Source organism: Jaculus jaculus, chromosome 11, assembly GCF_020740685.1.
Source record: "Jaculus jaculus isolate mJacJac1 chromosome 11, mJacJac1.mat.Y.cur, whole genome shotgun sequence".
NCBI lineage: Eukaryota > Metazoa > Chordata > Mammalia > Rodentia > Dipodidae > Jaculus > Jaculus jaculus.
This window is the reverse complement of record NC_059112.1, coordinates 42,564,407-42,583,874: the sequence shown is the minus strand read 5'-3', so window position 1 is coordinate 42,583,874 and position 19,468 is coordinate 42,564,407. Positions and strand designations below refer to the sequence as shown.

Genomic DNA, 19,468 nt, shown 5'->3' with positions numbered 1-19,468 from the left:
TCATGTTTGGACAAAGATTAGTGGGAACTTCTTACTGGAATCTGTAATCTTGGTCTCCATAGGATTCATACTCAGTTCCCAGTTCCAATCATGGGTTCCTTTCCACTGAGCAGAACTCATAGCCAATCTGAGAGCCACTGGTTACCTACCTAGGCTGTGTGCCACTATTTCACAAGTGTGTACACCTTGTCAGTCTGGTTGCTTCCTATAGCAGTGTCCCCTGCTTGCTCACAACATTGTTGGCCATTTTCCCCCTGGCAGCTCATATAGTACTGTTAAGCACTATCTGGGATATGAGCTAATCATCTGGGATTAGGATTTTTGATATACTTCTAGTCCATACACTATTTGACATATTCTTGAATATACAAAATATGCTAATCATGCTGTATATTTTTGTTTTCTTAATTTATTAGGCTTTATATTTTACCAACTTTAGGAATATAGAGACATTGAGCAGAAAGAGACCTCCTCTGACTTAAGCTTGAAATTGGATGGTCATTTTTCACTTGCCCTTACTTGATTTCTGGAAAGGCCAGGGCCTCTGTATAGGCAGTTCTACAATTGCCTATTGGGGAATTTCTCTAAGGAAATGAAGCACTGTGTATTTCACACTGGTGTCTCCTGCATGAGGCATAGATCTTCATAAAAACAAACAAACAAACAAAACAACAACAAGGCCAAAAAAATCAGTTGTGTACTCTACTATGGAAATACTGACACATATTTTATTTTTTTTATTAATTAGTTTTGTATTCATCAAATATAGTCAGTTTGGTACCATTATTAGGCTCATCTGTGACCTACTCCCTCCCATTGGCCTCTCCTTGTTGATGTATATGGGTCATGCATTGTGGAGTTAGCCCACAGTTATGGGTAAGATAAATGTCTCTGCATATCATGACCCAACATGTGGTTCTAACATTCTTTCTGCCCCCTCTTCAGCAAAATTTCCCTGAGCCATGTTGAGTTCATTTTTGGTCTGCTTCAGTAATGAGGTGTTGGGGGCCTCTGAGACTCTGGTTCTCTGATTTGGTAGGAGTTGATTTTTCTCTGTGTTGGTCTGCTTCCCCCTTGTGCTGGTATCTGGTTCATCAGGAAAACAGCACCCTTGCTTGTTTTGCCAATTTTTCTTAGTTTCAGGTGGGGCCCTTTTGAGGTAGACACATACATTTTTATTGCTACACTTTTTACAATAGCTTAAGAATAGAAATTAGCCTAGATTCCCATTGATAGATGAATGGATAATGAAAATGTGGTACATATACTCAAGGGAATCAAATTAGCAATATGGAAGAGTGAAATTATGAAATTTGAAGGAAAATAAATGGACCTGGAAAGAATTATATCAGGTAAAGTGACCTATACTCAGAAGCAAAACACATGTTCTCTTAGATACGTGGGTCTTAGCGTGTAATAATTATATCCATGCATATCCTGATGGGCAAGAATAAAGTAAAACCTATAAAGGTAGATTGGACCCAAAAGAGAGTAAGAAGAGATGAGCTGGAAGAGGGGTGGGGGAAGGGTAAGACGACACATGTGACATGAAAACAGAAGTCAGGACAATATTAGGAGTGAGATGGGAATTGGGAGGCAGAGGAGAGTTTGGGATAGGAGGAGGAATGAAAATCAACTAAAATAAATTGTACTTGAAATTACCAGAATGAATGATAACTAGCTAAAATCTTACAACAATACATTAAAGACCTAAAATTCATGTGTGGAATTAATGAACACATTTTAAATACCATTATCCTCAGAAATGGGAATCGTGTATTCCTACAAATAACATACTGGACCATCAAAGGCTCCAGATAGATAAAAAAATAGGTTCAAGTATAGTGGGCCAGAGAGAAGGTTTCAAGGATATGTGAAGTTTAAGGATAAGACTTTCAACTCCAGACTAGAGGGATGTTCCCAAGGAGGCGATATTTGAAATTCAGGTATTTATAAGCATGGCCTGCTTCGGTTTATCAGCAGAGAGAGCTTCATACAGTAGACCATGAAAGCCTGATATGCAGTGCACAATGCAATCATTTTTCACTTGCCACTAGTCACTTCAGGGATCAAGGACAGCTAAACACATAACCCACTCATGCATGTTATTTTAAAGACGTTTTAAAGTTATAAATATGGTACACGGAGTTAATGAGAAATGTCCTTTTGGTGACAAATATTTACATTCCACATCAGCTTCTTGATGTCAAGAGTGTAACTGTTTCATTTTCTTCCTTTTCTCAGGAGGCTGGGATGCAGATGGAAGAGGCCCTTGTGTCTGGGACACATTCACCCATCAGGGAGGAGAGCGAGTTTTCAAGAACCAGACTGGTGATGTAGCTTGTGGCAGCTACACTCTGTGGGAGGAAGATTTGAAATGTATCAAACAGCTTGGATTGACTCATTACCGCTTCTCTCTTTCCTGGTCACGTCTGTTACCTGATGGGACGACAGGTTTCATCAACCAGAAAGGCAAGTGTTTCTTAAAAATAGAAGGTTGCAGCTTTAACTCAAGGTTATCACTGCAGTCTGGCATAATTAATCCAGCATGCTGTTCTGCAGGGGAGCTTTGAAATTGCAAGTTTTCAGAGTGATTATAGGATAAAATTCTTGAAATGGGTTTGCATTAGCTTTCTTAGTTATATTTTGGCTTTCCTTGATTCTTGAGCTCTTCCTTGGTGAAAGGAGGGTTATCTGGGTAGGCAAAAGGTTGAAATAAAGGTTTTATTTATATAATGTGTTATCTAAGTGTTAATCTGAAGGTGACTGTCTGAAGGCTAGTGTATTTAATAATTTTTAGTTACTTCACCCTGTGAGAATCTATGCAAAGCACTGAAGAATCTGAGATGGTTCCTAGTCATTCCACAAGGCTAGGTTCATGCTGCTGGTCAGTACCATAGGGTTGGTCCAAGGTCTCTGGAGCTCAGTTACTGGACATACAGTACCAGTTACATGATTGACTAGGCATATAAGCATCTCTCAGTGCCTCAGTGTCTCTGTAGAAAGAATGCCATGAGAGCTGTCTCTATAGAGACATGTTGAAAGAGTAAATGGAATAGCCTGTATGAAGTGCTGAACACAGTGCTTGATGCATCATAAAAATTCATTAAGTATTAGTTGTTATTCTTCTAATGCTCTATAATTACAAAGATCATTCCTTTCCTATTGGATGCTTGTTATCTATCAGATATTTTTACACATATTTCTCTAACCCTTACGTCAGTAAGGAAATATAGTGATCATACTTTACAGAGGTGAATGTTCAAATCCATACATCTGGAAAATGGAAGATCTGTAATATGACGCTAGAGTCTGGCTAGCCTTGGATAGAAACAGCATTGAAAAACTGACCTGAGGCCCAAATTTGGCCCTCCACCTGTTTTTTTTAAATAAAGTTTTATTGGAGCACAGCCATGGCCATTCATTACATAGCAGCTATGGCTACTTTCTTACTATAAGGGCAGAAGTGAGTAGATGGGGCAAAGAGCATATGGCCTGCAAAGCCAAAGTATTTATCTGGTCCTTTGCATTAAAAGTTCACCAACTCCTAAACTATAACATCTGCCTTCTAAATAAATGCTTTTCATTATTACTTTGTCCTGGAAAAGATTTCATACAATTCATAGGACTTGGGCTGGCTGAGGCAACTGAGGGACTCTATAAAAAATAAGGGGAGTCTTCAAAATGTAGGACGAGCACTGGGTGACCTGAGAGTGAGGGCTCATGTTTGTCTCACTAAACTCCAAAAACCTTCATGGTATCAAGAGGCTTCTGAAGTAAACCACATGATTCACTACATAGAGCAGCCCACAATGGTCAGTTTTTGGTGAACTTGCCATGCTTATTTCATGTAAGGTAGAAATCATCTCCTGAAATACATCCCCAACACATGGACTTACATGATGTATGGATTTTTATGACAGCCTGCCCCAGGAAGAGACCGTGATAGTAAGAAGGTCCATTGCTTGATTCTGTGGGTAGTGACCCAAATGGTGGCTGAATGGGTGAAGGCTAACTTTCAGGATCTTACTTGTTAGTTTCATTTTTCACTCTGCACAGGAGGTTATTTGTTCACTTTAAAAATGAACTCATAATTTTCTTCCTTCCTCATACAACCTCTGTGCCCTCCCTTCTCTTTGTTACTCACATGTCAAGCTCTAAAATCTAGAAGTACCCTGAATCCTCTCATCTCCTTGCTTTCAACATCTCATTGTTTGCCAGTTACAATCTGTCTTATGCCTTTGTTCTGTCTGATCTTCTGCCCTCCTGTGTCCTCTCTCCTGGTGCTCTGGTGTAGATGCACATCATTCTTACCAAGGATTTCTTGATACACTCTGACAGGTTTCTATTTTCTCTGTCCTTCAGTCCTTCCTGTAAGTGCTACCACAGCAACTTTCCTAAAGCATAGCTTGTCTCATATTAGTTTGGTTACCACTTGACAAAGCATTGTGAGATTAAAAAAAGAAATGTCTTCTGAAGCCTCAATATAGGGTTTACACTCCTTCTTGTCTCATTTAAAGTTACACTGGACTAACTCTGTGAGTCTTAACTCACCTATGGAGCTTTGAAGCTCTGATTTGCCCTTGTGTATGACTCCTGAAATCCCCCCATGCACACTCCTAAGCACATATGACTACTGTTAATGTGATTTGTACTTTTCAATGTCAATGCTGACATTCCTCTTCATGCTTGGAATGGTCTGCCCTTGCTCTCACACTCCCTCCCTGTTCTTCCTTCCTTCCTTCTTTCCTTCTGTCTTCACTTATTTTTCTTTCTCTATTTCTTCTATTTTTGGGGTGTGTGTGCATGTGTGTGTGATGTGTACATGCATGTATGAGCACTAGTATGTGTATGCTCACACACACATGTGTTTGTGTACATGTAAAGATCAGAGGTTGACACTGGGGGTCTTCTTCAGTAACTCTCCACTCTATTCTTTGAGACAGCACTCCTCATTGAACCCAGAGTTCACTGTTTCATCTAGACTGGCAGGCAGTGTGCCCTAGGATTTTCTGTCTCCGTGTCCCCATCACTAATTATAGGCATGTACTACTATGCCTAGTATTTTATACCTATGCTGGTAATCTGAACTGAGGTCCTTATGCTTGCATGTATTGTTTTAGCCATCTGCCCATGCTGGAATGGCTTTTTCTTAATTCCCATTTATCCCTGCTGAAGGCCTAGTCTCTTGTTCAGGATTAGCACAAATGTCTCCTCTTCTTAAAGTTTTCATCTGTTTCAAATTAGAGGAAATGTTTTTTTTCCTTTTTCCTCATAGCACTTTGAAAAGCCCCTAGTGTATTTCTCACACTTCACTATTGTTTTTGTGGGGTTAGTTGTGTCCAGAAAAGTGTATTGTCTCCTGTGCCCAAAGGACTGTGCTCAGGACTCACAACACCTATATAAAAGAACCCTTGAGTTGCTCACAGGGTGATGGGCAGGTAACTCTTGCTCAGTCCTGGAACCTAGTCCAGTGTCTTCTCGACAGACTCAGTGCATAATTCTTTTATTTACTTATGCCAGTAAAAGTCACAAAAATCCTGAAGTATATGATGTATTTGATGATGATTTTTATTGAGCATATAGTATGTTCAGGTTACTGTGTCAAATACAGCCCCAACTTTTGCAAATTTAATGTTCCTAATAGGTCTCTGAGGGGCCTTCTTAAACACGGCTATAAGGCTGGTGTGAATTTTGTAAATGTTTCAAGATGAAAAATTTTCTTAGTGCTGAGTTTCACTTAGATTTATCTGACACCAGAAGCCAGTTTCGGGTCCATTGGCAACTGTGTCTAACCACCCTTATCTCTTCTAACATTGCCCTCCTGATAAGTAGAGTGGAGATTCTGTGCTACTAATGCTCTTTCTATAGGAGTTTTCACTGAGCTCCCATTTGGATGGAAAAACCACAAAAATAATCCTCTTCAGTACAGTAATCTCCAAGTTGTAAGATGGCTCCACCATCCTTTGTCTGAAGCACTGAAATCCAAAAGCTCCAATGAAGGATGTTTCCTGCAACTATGGTGTCATCTGGTGCTAATCTGAATTTCATAATTGTGGTTTGTTCTGTTTATTGAGAGTATCTGTACATTTTGCTGTAGAAAAAACATAAGTAATTCTGCTCCATACCCACTGGGAATGTTAATATACCATATATACTCCGTGTTTCCTTCCTGAAGCCCCCATTATGAAACTATTGCACTGTCCTCAACATTTTTAGAGAAAGGACCATACCCTGTAATGATATGCCCACCTTTTACAGTCAATTCCTTATGTACAGAAGATGCAGATACAGTGTAGGTCCTCAAGCTAAGGGAGGGAAACAGACCTACAGAAGCATGCCAGTGCCAGAACAGCACCAGGTGCGGAGGGAAGACCCATGCCAATGTCACGTGGCTATCACCTGCTCACAGCACTGAGCTCTTCTGAGCTTGGCTCCACTATTTGTTAAGCCATAGCTGATTAATATTACAGGCATTTTCCTGAGCAAGAGGGCAGCCGAGGTGCTTCTGGGAGGCGGAATTTTAATAAGCAGTTGTGCGTGCTTGTGCAGTGATCTGTTGAAACGATTGGAACTGTTTTAACTCAGAAAGGCCATCACTTTTCCCCCCCTCTGTTTAAACATTTATTTTTCCTCAAAGAACATGTAAAGAATTAAAAATAAAAACTCTGTCACTGTCCTTTCCAAGGAACTCCTTTTTCTATGTTTGATGACCCATTCTAAAGCTTGATCATGTTATGGGACATATGGATCCATGTAAAAGTCTATCTCCCTAAACTGGAAGAATATTTTATGATGTGGAATTGTTACATATCTTTACTTTTACAAATATCAAATTTTCAAGGTTTAACAAGAAGAGAGTTAGCAACTGAAAACACATAGCTCTGTATCTCTTGGTTATTCAAATGCACTTTTTCATACCTGCCTCAGTTTACAAGTTTTGTGTGACTAGTGCTAGACCTAAGTCTTGGAGGAAAGAAAGATACCTGAATTTTCATGCAGAAATTCTTTTTCAGTTTAAAACGTTTGACAGAAGAATTCCTAGGAGTGGTTTATATGAATTGACGACACAACATTCACCCTGTATTCTATGTGAGCATGATAAGCTGGGTCATTTGTCCTAACACACCAAATGTATCCTTGTTTTTAATCTTGTGAGGATTTTGAAGGTACCATCTTATCTGGCAAGAGAGATTTTACAGATGTCATTAAGTTCAGGATCTGGAGATGAGAAGGGGATCTTCGATTATCTGCATGGACCTCTGTAATTACCTGACTCTTATATGGAAGAGGGGGGACAGGTGATCAGAGTCAAGAAACATGAAGACTGAAGCAGAGATTGGAGAGGAGAGGCCAGGTGATGATGGAGGAGGTGGCCACAAGGGAAGGCAGGCAGGATGACACTGCCAGCTGGAACACTCAAGGAGTTGATTCTGCTTGACAGCCTGCAGGAAGAAGGTGATTCTCTATATCTTGATTTTAGCCTCTTGCTACCTGGAATTTTGGCCTCCAGAGTTATAAAGTAATAGATTTATGTTGGCAAGTATAAAGAGTGACAGTGAGCTTTCAGTACTAAATGACATGTCTTTATCACATCCTCTAAGGCTCCAGGGCCCTAGTGGAAGAGATGGTAGAAAGAACATTCTTTTGTTGTCTTCTAGACACAAAATGGTCATTGCATTCACAACCTCCCAGCAGCCATCATTACCAGCACAAGACATTTATACTGAACCCATTAATGTATTATCATGGATGGTGGTAGATACCAAAACAAAGGCATCAAAGTAGAAGAAGGTATAATTAGGAAGAATAGGGGGTTCAGTGGTGTGGCATGATAGGGGGACAAAGGGAAGTTGTGTAAGGGGAATATATAGAGAGGAAGGGATTTATTGAAGCTTACAGATTCAGGGGAAGTTCCATAATGGCAGCAGAAGCTGACCTGTTTTCATAGGACCAGCAGAGAGAGAAAAAGCCCCAAGCCAAAAAAACACAGAAGCCATATGCCACAAGCAAGTACATTTCAGGAACTCCAGGCACTTGCATATCTTTAGAATGGAATTACAAATCCACCACCACACTTTAGGGCTGGACCCTAAGATCTGCCCAGTGATAACTCCGCCAGCCAGGTGGCTGGAAATCCAACAAGTTTTAATAAACTCCTGAATCTATTGGGGGGCATCTATTTAAACTACTATATTCTGCCCCTGGCCCTCACTAGATTCAAAACCATCTCACATTGTAAATTGTACTCAGTCCAATTTCAATGGTTTCCATAGTCTTTACCAAAGTAACCTAGTTCCAAAGTCCCAAGTCTCATCTGATATTTAAGATTGTCTCTTAGCTATGAGTCCTGTAAAATCAAACAAGTTGTATACTTTCAATATATAAAGGCACAGAGTAAGCATCTTTAACTGCTATAAGGCATAGCGAAGAGAGACGAGCACAATGTGAACTCAGCTACCATCAAGCAAACATCAAACTTCTGTACTTCAAGTCCAATATAACCAGTGACTGACACTCTCTGGATTTCCAATTCCACTCCTGCAGCTGGGCTGAGTAACCAGGGAAAAATGCTATTTAATATTAAAATATTAAAGGAATATAATTTTTTGCCTTTGCTTCTTACTTTGTGGTAATTTGTTATAGCAAAATAGGTAATTAGTGCATGCAATATGGCATGAGAACCTAAATAAATTGGTGGCATAAATCTAGAGGTATAAACCAGAGTTATATCTGACACAGGTTAGGCACATGATCAAATTAAATTCTAAATTATAATTTTAAAAAATTTTCTTTTACCTGTTTTAAAACATATTTCTATTTACTTATTTGAAAGAGAGCAAGCAAGAGAGAGAGAGAGAGAGAGAGAGAGAGAGAGAGAGAGAGAGAGAGCGAAAGTTTGTTTTTAAGAGAGAGGTAAAGAGAGAGAGAGAAAATAGAGAATGCACCAGGGCCTCTAGCCACTGCAAACGAACTCCAGATGCATGCTACCATGTGCATCTGGCTCATGTGGGTACTACAGAATTGAAACTGCATCCTCAGGCTTCTCAGGCAAGCAAGCATCTTAACCACTGAGCAAGCTCTCCAGCCCCTAAATTACAGCTTCGTTGTTGGTTAGTTATAGTTCTTCCTCCATCTGTCCCTCTCTCCCTTCTTTCCTTCCTTCTTGAAAGCATGATCTTTGCAAGTTCTAGCCACCTATTGTTCTAAATTTATTCCTATTTCTTTGTTCCATATAATCCTATTCTAGTCCCAGTCACAGCTGGTGGGATGCAGGAAAGCATTCATCCCCTATGATATGTTGCTACTGTGGCCTCAACTAAGATGGGCTGGCCTAGTTGTTTTCCTCTTAAGGGCTTTTGGATTTGAGAAATTGAGAGGCAGAGTTAGTAGGTGGATTATACTAGGGATCTGAGGTAGTTTGGGCAGATGTGATGGTCATTTTGAGGCCATGGTTAATTGGGGATATAAAGAAAACTACTTTTGAAAGGAGGGAAATAATGATAGGTTGAGATAAGGGAGAATGGGAGAGGCCATTTCTCCTGTGATATTAAGATATAAGCTTCAAATTTCAACTTTTGAAGTCTATTTGCAGTAAATTTTTGCCTGCATATCTTATATTTTCCTGTGAGTTTATTTAGGTTGGTTTATTATTTTTCCTATGTCAAAAATACCTATAGTGCAAACATATATTTTATTTGTAAAGACTAAATAAGCAGAAAAGGCTTAATTAAAACACAGAATATGGTATTGACTATGAAAAAAGTTTATAGAAGTTTTAGTTCTTAGAAAGGTCAGTTTTCTCCTAAATATACAGAAGCAAAATAGAATCCAAATGGCCTCTCAAAGTGTCAAGTTCCCTGGATTGATAACAGGTGATCACTTAAGACCACACATTAGTTCAGAAAATTAGTTGTCACTGAACTGTACCAGCTGATCAATGAAGCTAAACACCCTTTGACAATTTGATCTCATTTGATTCTCAGAACAGTCATGAGGTGGCACTATTAACAGTCCCTTTTCACAGATGAGGAAACTCGGGCATGCAGAGGCCAAGTGATTTGTCCAACGTCCTTTGACTGAATTGTTTGAGCATGGTGCTCAGCTCTTCTATATCCCACTACATCTGGGGACACGGCCCAGTAGGAAAGTACTGCCTAGTGTGCAGGAGGCCCTATAGTTGATCTGTAGTACTGCAGGGGGAAAAAAGACCCACTCCACCACTACACAGAAGATAATAGGAAAAGTTTCATTACATCATTAAATAAAATATACAAAGCAGAAGAAAATTGCTCAGTTTTTGGATATTAAATATTAATGACACAACACTGCATTACTTAAAATTTATTTAATTTCAACTCATGATTTTTGTGGTTTAATTTAAATAAAATTGATTGGTCACCATTAAACATTCCTCACATAAGGACATCAAAAATGATGTGATATTATAAACAAGTCTGAGTAGGTAAATGTTAAGGCTGGTGAAGGGGTCATAATATTTTGGGGGGTCAGGAACATCAGTAAAAATGAGAAGTGATATGTTATAGTGGAAAAACACTCAGATTGGGAGTAAATGTTAGTTATGCTATTTGGCAATATTGAGTGTCTCTGGATACTAATTTTCTATATGTTTAATAGAATAATAATTACTCATCTCTTGGGTATAGTGGTTTAGTGCTAGGATTAAGCAAAATGGATGGCATTTAATACATATAATATGAATTCAATAAAAGAAACTATTATTATATTCAAAGACAGTGAAAAGACATGGCTGGGCAAACCCTCACCATACTGATATCTGTTACTTATCATATCAGATTGGAAAATCCCAGTATTGTGTAAACTTATTCTGAGGAGATGTGAGAAAATATCTCCTCACCAAAGAACCATTCCACACAATTGTATCCTGATGAACCAATTTAATTGAAGTTACTTCCAGGAACATATGTAAGGACCATCTACAGGAGCATGGGAAAATTGTGGGCAGCTGTTCCTCTGAAAAAATGTCTTTTTTGCTTCAAGCAGCACTTAACTGTCTCTCTATCCTTGAGGAAGGACAGTGGCCTTGATTGGTCTTCCCTCTTGCAAACATTAATAGTCCCTGAATTCTGGTAAAAGTTGTGGCCTCATAATCCCATTTCCCCTAGTAACCACTGTTTACAAACCCTTAGGGAGGGGTTGTGGTCTTGTGAGCACCCTTCCCTAGCAATTGCTGCTTTTAAGTCACCAGGACAGGGCATGGACTCATGGTCATCTCCCCCTTCCATGATGGAAAGTTAATGGACAAAATCTTGTGCTGGTCTCTTAGTAATTATAGCTGATAACAATTGAAGAGGACCTGTCATATCTGAGGACAGTGTTCCACAGCGCACAGTTAGAACAAGAAAATGTGAGCATTCTTCGACCTATAGATGAGTATGAAATTCTCTTTCACTGAGAGAGACAAAGAAATCAGGTTGAGTCCCTCAAGTTGCTATATTATGTAATGAAAAAGAAGTCCCCACTTCTATATTATTATATCTTTCTGAAATATTTTTCTGCTATAGTCTTCTACTCTGGGTGTGGTGTATGTGTACATGATGGTGTGTGTTTATGCGATATGGGGTATGTGTATTATATGACATGTATAAGTATGTGGTAATGTGAGTATGTGCTTACAGTGTGGTATGTGTATGTGAATTGGTGTGTGTACGTATGGTGTGGTGTGTATATGTATGTGGTGGTTGTGTATGTGTGTATCTGGTGTTGTGTGTGTGTGTATGTGATGTGTGCATGGATGTATGGCATGGTGTGTATGTGGTATGTTTGTATGGTGTGGTGTTTTTATATGTGTGTGGCGGTGTGTGTATTTTTTTATGGTGTGGTGTGTGTATGTGATGTGGTGTGGTATGTATATGTGCTATATGCACATGTACACGTTCCTGTGATGCCCCACATGCTTGCCGGCAATGGGGTGCTTACCTATGGTGAGGTGGCTGGAATGGAGCATTGGGTGTTCAGTTATATCACTCTTCTTCACAGACTTGCTTTGAGTTGGTCTTTTGTACTGATTCTGGAGCTTGTGGGGCTCTGACACCTCTTGGCTCTCCTTCAGCACTAGGTTACAGGCATGCCTGGCCATGCCTGGATATGTACCTGGGTGTCTGGAGGTTTGCACTCTGGCAGTCCCAGGGCCCTCAGGCCCTCATGCTTCCTATAGGAAGCATACCTCTTTCCAGATCCTATTCTACTTTTAGGGACTCATTATGCTGGATCTAACTAGAATAGTATAGAGAATGTTCCCATGTCAAGATCCTACTTTAATTGCATTGTCATAGTCTCTTTATGTACTCATGTGGGAACAGATGAATTTATTCCTTGGATAAGGGCATAGACACCTTTTGGAAGAGAAGGAGTTATTCTGACTATAATAGCATAGGATGTGCTTTACAAACATGTACTTATTATTCATGATTCACATTATTTTCCAGTTTGCAAAATAAATGAGGTTCTGCTAAAAATAGACAGGTCACTAGCAAGCGATTGAGTATGACCTGGTTTCTTCTTACTCCGTTTCTTTCCCCATTCCTACTCCTCATTTTATTTATTTGGTTTTTCTAGGTAAGGTCTCACTCTAGCCCACATTGACCTAGAGTTAACTATGTAGTGTCAGGTTGGCCTTGAACTCACAGCAATCCTCCTACCTTTGCCTACCTAGAGCTAGGGTTAAAGGTGTATGTAACCATTCCTGGCCCTCAGTCTCTTCTGATGGGACATATACTCTCTATGTCCTCTGTACACTGAGACTAGAGCTCCTGAAAGGAGCTCATTTTCTTAAGTAGAGGGGATATATAAACATTGGCCAGACAACTTTTGAAAACAAAGCTCTAACCCTGAAAAAGCCCAGACAGCCAAATCATAAGCACTGTAGTAGTCAACCAGATTAGTGAGGGGCTAGTCAATAACTTCCCATTGCCAAAGCTTTGGTTTCTATCATAGCACTGCTTCCAACTCAGAGCCAGTCACACAAAGCCACATATGGTTCCCCAGTCTTATCATAGAAGATGCCCCACTTCCAGCTAGCAAGTTCCAAATGCCTGTGGCAACAACTCTTTTCAGAGCATGCTTGGAACTTTGGCCTTTTATTTTCTCCTTTTCCCCTATCTTTTATTTCTTGCTATAGCAAACTGAGTAAATCACCCCTTATTTGGATTGTCTTAATTTCTGTATCTCCTTGGGTTTTTGAACATACATTTCTCCCTTTTTGTTTCTGGTTCACTCTTCCTTTCTTACCATATGTTAGTGATTTTTACCCACCTATATTGTACAGTTCAGTTTTCACTGACAACAACAGCAACAACAACAATAATAATTACTATAATAATAGCTAAGCTGTACCTAGCTCTTAACATAGGCTAAGAATTTCTCTAAGCATATCTAACATATCATATCATTAAACTGCCACATAGCAATTCACTAAAGTGGATTTCTTTTGTTATTGACAGTTTGCAGATAGGGAAAGATAGACCAGAGAAATCCAGTAACTTGACAAGGTCACAATGCTAGTCAGTGATGGAGTATGGATGGACGTTAGGTAGGCTTGCACTATAGTTCAATCCTGACACCATTATGGCACATTACTTTCAGAATATGTTTTCAGATGCCTTGAATCTAAGGTGGGCATGCTTTATCATATTTAAAACCGGACTCGGTACTTTATCTTTGCCAAGAGGTACTACCATCTTGTACATGTTTGTGAATGTATCTATGGGGATTCCTAATACACTTCCTGAAGAAAAAGGCAGTGTTTATCTTGCTAGGTTTGTATGTCCAATTGTTTCTCTATCAGTCGGCATTTCAGAAATAAACATGTGAATGACTGAATACATGAAGTGATGCAAATCTGAGTTATTGTCTGAATTATTGTTTTTTCATAGCTAGAAAAGATAGCAGATCCCTCTTTTTGGCAAACTGTTGACACAGCACAAGTCTACACATAATTTTGTAATATCTATCCCAAAACTAACCTGTAAAACCAGGACAGGTTTTTTTTTTTTTGGTGTTGTTGTTGTTGTTTGTTTGTTTGTTTGTTTGTTTTTTGAGGTAGGGTCTCACTGTATCCCAGGCTGACCTGGAGTTCACTATGTAGTCTCAGGGTGGCCTCAAGCTCATTGAGATCCTCCTACCTTTGCCTCCAGAGTGCTGGGATTCAAGGTGTGTGCCACCACCCCCAGTGATAGTTTTTGTCTCTTAAGCCTCAGTTCCCTCCTTTCTTTTAAATGTAAACTCAGGTGCAGTACTTACACTAGCCACTCCTTAGAGAATCTCTTCTAAGGTAAAAGATATCATGAGGCCTTGGAGTCGGAGGCAGAGCCTCTTCAACTTAATAACATTCTTCTGAACTCTACACCAATTCTATAAACACTCATTCTTGGCAGGATCAGCTGAGAGCAAAAGTGTACTGTGTGTTCCCATGCCTCTGTTAGAATTTTTTGTGAATCCCAGCCAGAGATACACACTTTCACAAGCCTCTGTCTATCTGTGCTTGGAACCCTCATTCTGGGATAGATACTGCTTCTTTGTTCTTCTACTTTGAGACAGTCTCACTTTGTTGCCTAGGCTGTCCTCTATCTCTTTGGTTTAAAAACCCATCCCCAGTAGCTGGGGGCACAGGCTTGCACTATTGTGCCTGGCTTTGATTCTAAGCTCTTGTGCATACTTATTCTCTTATATATTATTCTCTTTTCCTAGATTTGGAAGACTAATAGGTTTGGTGAAGTACTAAGACCATCATTTGATTCATTTATTTTATTTTTTTGTTGACAACCTTCATTCTTATACACATTGTACCCTGATCATAATCCCCTCCCACTGCCCTCACTTTCACCTCCTCCTCATCCACCCTCTATGGAACCTGTTTTTGCCAATCAATCACTCTTTTCTTTTATTTTTGGTTTTTGCTCTGATATTATCCAGCTCTTGGGTAGGTAGCATCTCTGCGGTCATGAATGCATTGCACACTAATGTCTGGAAAACAGTATTGCAAAACACACTCATTTCCCCTTTCTGTGGCTCATACGTTTTTTTCCATAACCTCTTCCACAATGGTCCCTGAGTCTACCAGGGTGTGATAGTGATGTTTCACTTAGTGCTGAACACTCTGCTGTCTCTTCATCTCTGCACTTTGATTAGTTTTGAGTCTCTCTTGTAGTCACCATCATATGACAGAGGAACTTCTTTAACAAAACAGAACAGCAGTATTCATAAAGGGCATAAACATAAATAACTTGAGGGCAATTTGGTGGACATACTGTATCCATTTAGCCAAACAGCAGCATTGCTCACCCCCCCCCCCAAGGCTTATGAATCCCCCAGCCACAGGCTTTTTATAAGGTTTTCAGTGTCAGACATAAATTCCCATGGAGTAGACCTCAAATCCAAACAGAGAGAAGTTGGTTTCCCTCTAACAGACATGACACTATTACTCTACTTGGCACATTTTTCCTGACTGGTCATCAGTGTAGCTTGCAGCATCCAATGCAGGTTAAAATCACTGATGAATGTCTTCCTCATCAGGCTGCAGGGAACTTTCCAGAACCATAACAGCTAGTCCACAAGGGATGAGGCTTCCAGCTGAGCTCCACCTTGATTTCCCAGTGTCCTGCAGTCTAAGCATGTGGTGCCTTCAGCAATAAGGTCCTCCATCTAGTTCTGATGGGCAACCAAGAGCCTAGGAAATACCCAGTATTGTTTGGGGGAATGTTAACAAATGGGGTTTCCCCATGGTAGCTGTCTACCATTTTGATTTGCCTCAGACTTTGTTAGAGGCAATACTCACTGTAAGGTATCCCGCTCCTGGCACTGAAATTTTCTTTTAACAATTATGGCTCCTGGGCACAGCATTATGCACCCCTACAGGGTACTTCTTCCCCAAATCTCTTTGTATAAATTAAGTTTTAGTTAGTGAAGAAGTAGGTTTTGGGCTGGGGAGATGGTTCAGCAGTTAAAAGCACTTGCTTACAAAGTCTGCTAATCTGGGTTTGATTCCTCAGTATCCATGTTAATCCAGATGCACAAAGTGGTACATGCAACTGGAGTTCATCTGTATGGCAAAAATACCCTTGTGTGGGCTGGAGAGATGGCTTAGCAGTTAAGCGCTTGCCTGGGAAGCCTAAGGACCTCGGTTCGAGGCTCGGTTCCCCAGGTCCCACGTTAGCCAGATGCACAAGGGGGCGCACGCGTCTGGAGTTCGTTTGCAGAGGCTGGAAGCCCTGGCGTGCCCATTCTCTCTCTCTCCCTCTATCTGTCTTTCTCTCTGTGTCTGTCGCTCTCAAATAAATAAATAAAAAAATTCAAAAAAAATACCCTTGTGTGCCCTCTCCCATCTCTCTCTCTCTATCATAAATAAATATCTTTTAAAATAGGTTTCTATATGGCTTATACATAACATCTTTAATGTTGATTAATCCTTTCCCATCCTTCTCTCTCCAGCCCCTCTACTTACACCATTTACTTCATTCCATCCCCATCCAGTATTTTGCCCCCCCCAATCATGTACCCTTTCTAAAAATTTCAATGCTATTGAAGCTCATTAATTGAGCAGATTTTTATTGTTTACTAAATCTCTGATAGCATTCTGGGATTTGAAAATCCAAAGATGAACCAGACTTCTGTTCTTAAGAGGCTTGTAGTCTGTGGGGGTTAAGACACAAGAATGATCATAAACAACTAAATCAAACAACTTCAGTAACTGTAAACATAGCTTCCTGTTAGGTGACAGTGACTTGCTCAAGTGTACCTGCTTCAGAACAAGTATCCTCCCATCATACCCTCCTCATCTTGTTTTCTCTGGATGTCACCCAGTCTTCTCTGGAGTTCTCCATGCTTCCTTCCAGTTTTCAACTGGTCATATTGATGAAGTAAAAAGCCTGACTTTAAGAGAAATTCACCCCATCAGCTCTCAAAATTACTGCCAGCATACTAAAAACAACTTTTCCCCTTGCATTTTGTCTCCCTTAGGAATTGACTATTACAACAAGATCATCGATGATTTGTTAACAAATGGGGTTACCCCGATGGTAGCAATCTACCACTTTGATTTGCCTCAGGCTTTAGAAGACCAAGGAGGTTGGCTGTCAGAGTCAATTGTGGAAGCCTTTGACAAATACGCTCAGTTTTGCTTCCAGATTTTTGGGGACCGAGTTAAACAGTGGATCACCATAAATGAGCCAAATACTCTTGCTATGTTGGCTTATGACATGGGCATCTTTGCTCCTGGCATACCTCACTGTGGGACTGGAGCTTACCAAGCAGCTCATAATTTGATTAAGGCTCATGCCAGAGCCTGGCATAGCTATGATTCCTTATTCCGAAAGGAACAGAAGGGCATGGTGTCCCTCTCATTATTTTTTTGCTGGCTGGAACCAGCAGATCCCAATTCAGTGCTTGACCAGGAAGCTACTAAGAGGGCCATCAATTTCCAGTTGGATTTTTTTGCTAAACCCATATTTATTGATGGTGATTATCCTGAACTTGTCAAGTCCAAGATTGCCTCCGCGAGTAAAAAGCAAGGCTATTCATCATCAAGACTTCCAAAATTCACAGAAGAAGAGAAGAAAATGATCAAAGGCACAGCTGATTTCTTTGCTGTGCAATATTATACAACACGCTTAGCCAAGCACCAGGAGAGGAAGGAAGGAGAGCTAAGTGTCTTTCAGGACATGGAGACTGAGGTTTTTCCTGACCCCTCTTGGAGAGGCGTGGGTTGGGTTTATGTGGTGCCATGGGGGATGCGCAAACTACTGAAGTATGTTAAGGTAAATTTACAATCTGTTTGTGTTCATGTACACCCACATACCAACATATCTGAAGGTGGCAAGACAGTCATTTGTATATGTGCATAGGGACCACAAAATAGATGCTTTTAAGTCCATGAGTTGGCCTGGAAAGAAGAGATTAGGATTCAAGTTGTTAAGAGTTAATTGGCTGTCTTTTCATCTTTTACAATATTTGTGTGTGTGTGTGTGTGTGTGTGTGTGTGTGAGAGAGAGAGAGAGAGAGAGAGAGAGAGAGAGAGAGAGAGAGAGAGAGACATAGACTCGTAGGCACACATACACAGAATGGGTACATGAGGTTCTCTTGCCATTGCAAACAAACTCCAGATGCATGCAACACTCTGTGCATCAGGTTTTACATGGGTGCTGTGGAATTTAACATGGACCATCTGGCTTTGCAAGCAAGTCCCTTTAACTGCAGATCCATCTCCTTATCCTCCTGGTTGTCTTTTAAGCCATCTGTCTAAAGTAGAATTAGTTGTTAAATTGTGATATGGCTGGGCGTGGTGGCACACGCCTTTAATCTGAGCACTCGGGAGGCAGAGGTAGGAGGATTGCCATGAGTTCGAGGCCACCCTGAGACTCCATAGTGAATTCCAGATCAGCCTGGAGTAGAGTGGTACCCTACCTGGAAAAACAAAAAAACAAACAAACAAACAACAAAACCAAAAAACATGTATTATGGCTAGAGGAATACTTGGTCATAGTATTCAGGCTAGTATCATTGTTACGACTATCAAAGACATTTTAAAGAAAGAGAGTTGGATGCTTTCTGGGTCTCCATTATGCTGGATGACATTCACATAGCTGACATTAAAATTTCAAGGTACCATTTTTCAGAATCCCTTGGGTGTGTGTGATGGGGGAGGTTTGCAGAATGTACCTGCTAGTGGGGACAAAGGGTTGAGGAGCACTGACAACTGGCAGATACCGATGGGAAGAAAGATATTTCTGTCTTCTCATTATAAAAAGAGTCATTTGACTGTCTTCATGGACATTTGCTCAGCTTTGCTTTTCCATTGTTAGTCATAAAAGGTCAGAGTGTGGAAAATTAAGTTAATAGGGTCAGTGCAATTTGATGAAAACTAGTTTTGGGGTTGTAGCTTCAAGAAGATAGAGGGTAATGTGCCTGATTTTATGAGTTTTCTTTTTTTCTAAAAAAAAAAAAAAACATCTGTTTGGAATGTAACTTTTGCTCTCTTGTTCTAGGATACATATAATAACCCTATAATTTACATCACTGAAAATGGGTTTCCCCAGTGTGACCCCCCATCTCTTGATGACACTCAGCGCTGGGACTATTTCAGACAGACATTTCAGGAACTATTCAAAGGTACCGTTTGAAATGATGAAAGATCAATTGTGCAAACTTAATACAATTTTCTCATGCGCTTATTTGCATTCACCAGAGACCACTGATTTTGCAAGCTGAAATTCATGTAAATTAGTGTAAAGCCATGTAATTAGGAAAGGGAAAAAAAGTACTTAGAACAGATGAAGGTGAGGATTCTGGCCTTGGGTCCACCCCCTTGAAGCTGAGGCAGGAGGTAAAGAGTGACTTTTTTCAGCATTTTGTAACTTCTGGGTGAAAGTGACAAGAATAACGGGAATGGTGCTATGGGTGGGGTACAGGGGAGACAACACTAGGTATCTCA

At 40.2% G+C, this 19,468-nt stretch overlaps 1 protein-coding gene across 2 annotated transcripts in view; it reads left to right on the top strand.

Annotated features, from left to right (window-relative positions):
• The window catches only part of LOC101603782 (cytosolic beta-glucosidase), a 151,815-nt gene that overhangs the window by 37,226 nt on the left and 95,121 nt on the right, over positions 1-19,468 (top strand). For both annotated transcript variants that reach the window (XM_045130097.1, XM_045130098.1), the window contains exons 2-4: positions 2,245-2,472; positions 16,999-17,795; positions 19,023-19,146. In XM_045130097.1, the coding sequence (XP_044986032.1) occupies positions 2,245-2,472; positions 16,999-17,795; positions 19,023-19,146 (1,149 nt within the window). The remainder of the gene's footprint in view (positions 1-2,244; positions 2,473-16,998; positions 17,796-19,022; positions 19,147-19,468) is intronic.